The sequence below is a fragment of the Heptranchias perlo genome, chromosome 44, assembly GCF_035084215.1.
Source record: "Heptranchias perlo isolate sHepPer1 chromosome 44, sHepPer1.hap1, whole genome shotgun sequence".
Classification (NCBI taxonomy): Eukaryota; Metazoa; Chordata; class Chondrichthyes; order Hexanchiformes; family Hexanchidae; genus Heptranchias; species Heptranchias perlo.
The window spans coordinates 3,528,427-3,532,424 of NC_090368.1; the positions used below are offsets into that span (position 1 = coordinate 3,528,427).

General features: G+C 55.4%; 1 protein-coding gene across 1 annotated transcript in view; it reads left to right on the forward strand.

Moving 5' to 3' along the window:
- Nucleotides 1-842, forward strand: part of LOC137306686 (ankycorbin-like) — an 8,141-nt gene extending 7,299 nt beyond the window's left edge. The window contains exon 7 of the mRNA XM_067976027.1: nt 705-842. Coding sequence (XP_067832128.1) covers nt 705-842 — 138 coding nt within the window. The remainder of the gene's footprint in view (nt 1-704) is intronic.
- Nucleotides 843-3,998: the final 3,156 nt, after the last annotated feature.

The following is a 3,998-nucleotide window of genomic DNA, read 5'->3' on the forward strand; positions in this document are numbered from 1 at the left end:
TCTCTCAGCATCTGCCCTGTCAAGCCCTCTCAGAATCTTATATGTTTCAATGAGATCACCTCTCATTCTTCTAAACTCCAGAGAGTATCGGCCCATTCTACTCAATCTCTCCTCATAGGACAACCCTCTCATCCCAGGAATTAATCTAGTGAACCTCTGTTACACCCCCTCTAAGGCAAGTATATCCTTCCTTAGGTAAGGAGACCAAAACTGTACACAGTACTCCAGGTGTGGTCTCACCAAGGCCCTGTACAATTGCAGCAAGACTTCCTTGCTCATACTCCAAACCCCTGGCAATAAAGGCCAACATACCATTTGCCTTCCTGAATGCTCGCTGTACCTGCATGTTGACTTCCTGTGATTCGTGTACAAGGACACCCAAATCCCTCTGAACACCAACATTTCTTAGCCTCTCGCCTTCTTTTAAAAAAAACATTGCACTTTTCTATTCTTCCCACCAAAGTGGATAATTTCACATTTGTCCCTCACTTCATGGACACGCCTTGGGTTAGGAGTTGCCAACTCTGGGTTTACGTATTCCTGGAGGTCTCATCACATGACCTCAAAACCTCCCCCTCCCCCACCCATACTTTCATAACAAACGGAAGCATTCAAGGAATTTTTTTCAAAAACACACCATTTTCTCTTTTTAAAACGGCCCCTGTGATTTTACTCCTGGGTTTTTTGCTCACAGCCGTGTCCAGGAGATTAATTCCCGGAGACCCCAGGACAATCCTGGAGGGACGGCGACCCGCAACCTGACGTCAGCGTGCAAGCTCCAAAATCCTACCGGCACGGACGATCAGAGGCAGGACGGAGCAGCAACTCAGGGCCACGGGTGAAAGGGAGGCGGATTGATCCAGAGGCGGGGGGGGGGGGGCAGGGGACAACCGCAAATGGCTTTAAAGGAGCAGCAAAATTCCAAACTCCTGCACTGGGAACCTCCAATCCTGCGCATTCTCCACCGACCTGTCTGTGGGCCTCGGACGCGCGGTCACTGTTGTAATGTAGGGAACGCGGCAGCCAATTTGCACGCAGCAAGCTCCCACAGACAGCGACGTGATAACGGCCCAGATAATGTTTTTTTTTTAAGGTGCTGGTTGAAGGATAAATATTTCGCCAGGACACCGGCCCCCTGCTCTTCTTCGCAATTGCGGCCGTGGGATCTTTTACGTCCAGCTGAGAGGGGCAGACGGGGCCCTCGGTTTAACGTCTCGTCGGAAAGATGGGGGTGCAGCGCTCCCTCGGTGCTTGTGGTGGGAGGGTCAGCCTGGAGTTTGGGCTCAAGTCTCTGGAGTGGGGCTCGAACCCACAATCTTGTGACACGGAGGCGAGAGAGAGAGAGAGAGAGCCATGGGTGAAGCAAGGTAAAGACAGAAAAATACACAGGATGCAAGTGTTTCCCACAATAATTCCAAGATTTTATTGCTCTTCCATCCCAAAGGGGACTGAAGGGTTTCTTGTTTTGTTTGTTTTAAATTACGTTTGAGAAACATCTTTAAATCACCTTTTCCACAAGGAGAAAAAATAAAATGAGATTTCAGTCAGAACACATTTGAACACAGCGTAGTCTGGAGGGGGGAGGGAGGGAGGGGGATAAACCACCCAGTAAAACCCACCGGCTGGGGAAACGACGGTGTAGGAGCTGCCTTGGCAACGCAGCCCGGTTCCCGGGTTAACCCCAGCATTGCTTCACCCGACAGACTCCCGAAGCAGGGAGACCACCCAGCCCTCACCACAAGCTCAGAAAACATCGGCCACACACGCGGGCTACAAACGTCACAACGGCAGATAAAACAAGCAGGAGCGCGCACAAAGAAACACAAACCACATCGCATCGATACACCGCTCCCTCCCGCCCTCTCTCACTCCCCCTCTCTCTACCCCCTCCCTCCCCCTCTCTCTACCCCCTCCCTCCCTCCCTCTCTCTACCCCCTCCCTCCCCCCCTCTCTCTACCCCCTCCCTCCCCCTCTCTCTCTACCCCCTCCCTCCCCCTCTCTCTACCCCCTCCCTCCCCCTCTCTCTACCCCCTCCCTCCCTCCCTCCCTCTCACACCCTCCCCCCCTCTCACACACTCCCCCTCCCTCCCACACACTCCCCCCCCTCCCTCCCTCTCACACACTCCCCCCCCTCCCTCCCTCTCACACACTCCCCCCCCCTCCCTCCCACACACTCCCCCCTCCCTCCCTCTCACACACTCCCCCCCCCCTCCCACTCACACACTCCCCCCCCCCTCCCACTCACACACTCCCCCCCCCCCCCTCCCACTCACACACTCCCCCCCCCCCTCCCACTCACACACTCCCCCCCCCCCTCCCACTCACACACTCCCCCCCCCCCCCCTCCCACTCACACACTCCCCCCCCCCCTCCCACTCACACACTCCCCCCCCCCCCCCCTCTCACACACTCCCCCTCCCTCCCTCTCACTCCCCACTCTGCCCTCTCTCTACCCCCTCCCTCCCACACACTCCCCCTCTCTACCCCCCTCCCACCCTCTCTCACACTCCCCCTCTCTACCCCCCTCCCACCCTCTCTCACACACTCCCCCTCTCTACCCCCCTCCCACCCTCTCTCACACACTCCCCCTCTCTACCCCCCTCCCACCCTCTCTCACACACTCCCCCTCTCTACCTCTACCCCCTCCCGCACACTCCCCCTCTCTCCTCCCACTCCTGCCCTCCATCCGCTCCCACCCTCCCATCTCCTCCATCTCATTCACTCGTTCTCTCTCTTTCCACCTCCCCCTGGTCCTCTCCCCACACCGTCTTACTCCCCCCACCTCCCCAATTACTTACACAAGCACCACAGAAACCAAGTTAGTTCATAGGCTGGTGCTGGCTCCACACCAGAACATTAATAGAAGGAATGAGGCCCCTTGGTTATCATTGACTGGGCGGCCACTACCATTTCTGGGGACTGGGGGAGGGGGGGGCCGGTCTGATCCAAAACCAGACAGGGCTCCAGAACGTGCACATCTCCTCCTGCATGTGGGAGGGGGACCATGGCTCCAGTGGGACAAAGTTGATGCTCAAAACCAGACCGGTAAGTCGATCTCAAACACCAAGAGGGAGTCTAACTAAGCTACTGTTGGAAGTGGTTTAAATGGTTCGTGGTCTGACCCAGGGTACCCCATTATAGAACGATTGGGAAACAGGAATTGAGGGGCAGCGGGGGTACAGAGAGGTGGGAAACAGGAGCTTTACACTCACCTCTCTCTCTCTGTCTGTCGAGGGAGGTGGGAAAGCATCAGACCAATCGACCCACGCCGCCAATAAATCCAGAGAGTCACCGACAGAGGCCGAGGCGTTCGGACGCCGGAGGGGAGGGGATCACGAGAGAATGTCGACGCCTCGGAGAGGGTGCAGAGGAGATTTACCAGGATGACACCGGGGATGAGGGACTTCAATTACGTGGAGAGACTGGAAAAGCTGGGATTGTTCTCCTCAGAACAGACACGGTTAAGGGGAAGATTTAATAGAGGTGTTCAAAATTTATAAGAGGGTTTTGAGAGCAAATAAGGAGCGACCGTTTCCAGTGGCAGGAGGGTCGGTCACCGGAGGTCACAGATTTACAGTAACTGGCAAAAGAACCAGAGGTGAGATTAATTTTTTTTTTTAAAAATGCAGTGAGTTGTTCTGATCTGGAATTCACTGCCTGAAAGGGCGGTGGAAGCAGATTCAATAATAACTTTCAAAAGGGAGTTGGATAAATACTTGAAGGGGAAAAATGTGCAGGGCTATGGGGGAAGAGCAGGGGGGAGTGGGACTAATTGGGCAGCTCTTCCAAAGAGCCGGCACAGGCACGATGGGCCGAAAGGCCGCCTTCTGTGCTGTATCGTTCTATAATAAGCTGATGGGGGGGGGGGGGGGGGGGGGGGGGGGGGAAGCTGAGGGAGAAAGTCATACCCTTTCACAGCAGATGGGAAGGGAGGGGGGGGGGAAAAAAAAGGAATTTAACAGGGGGGGTGTTTTGTTTGTACACTGGGTGCAGGAATC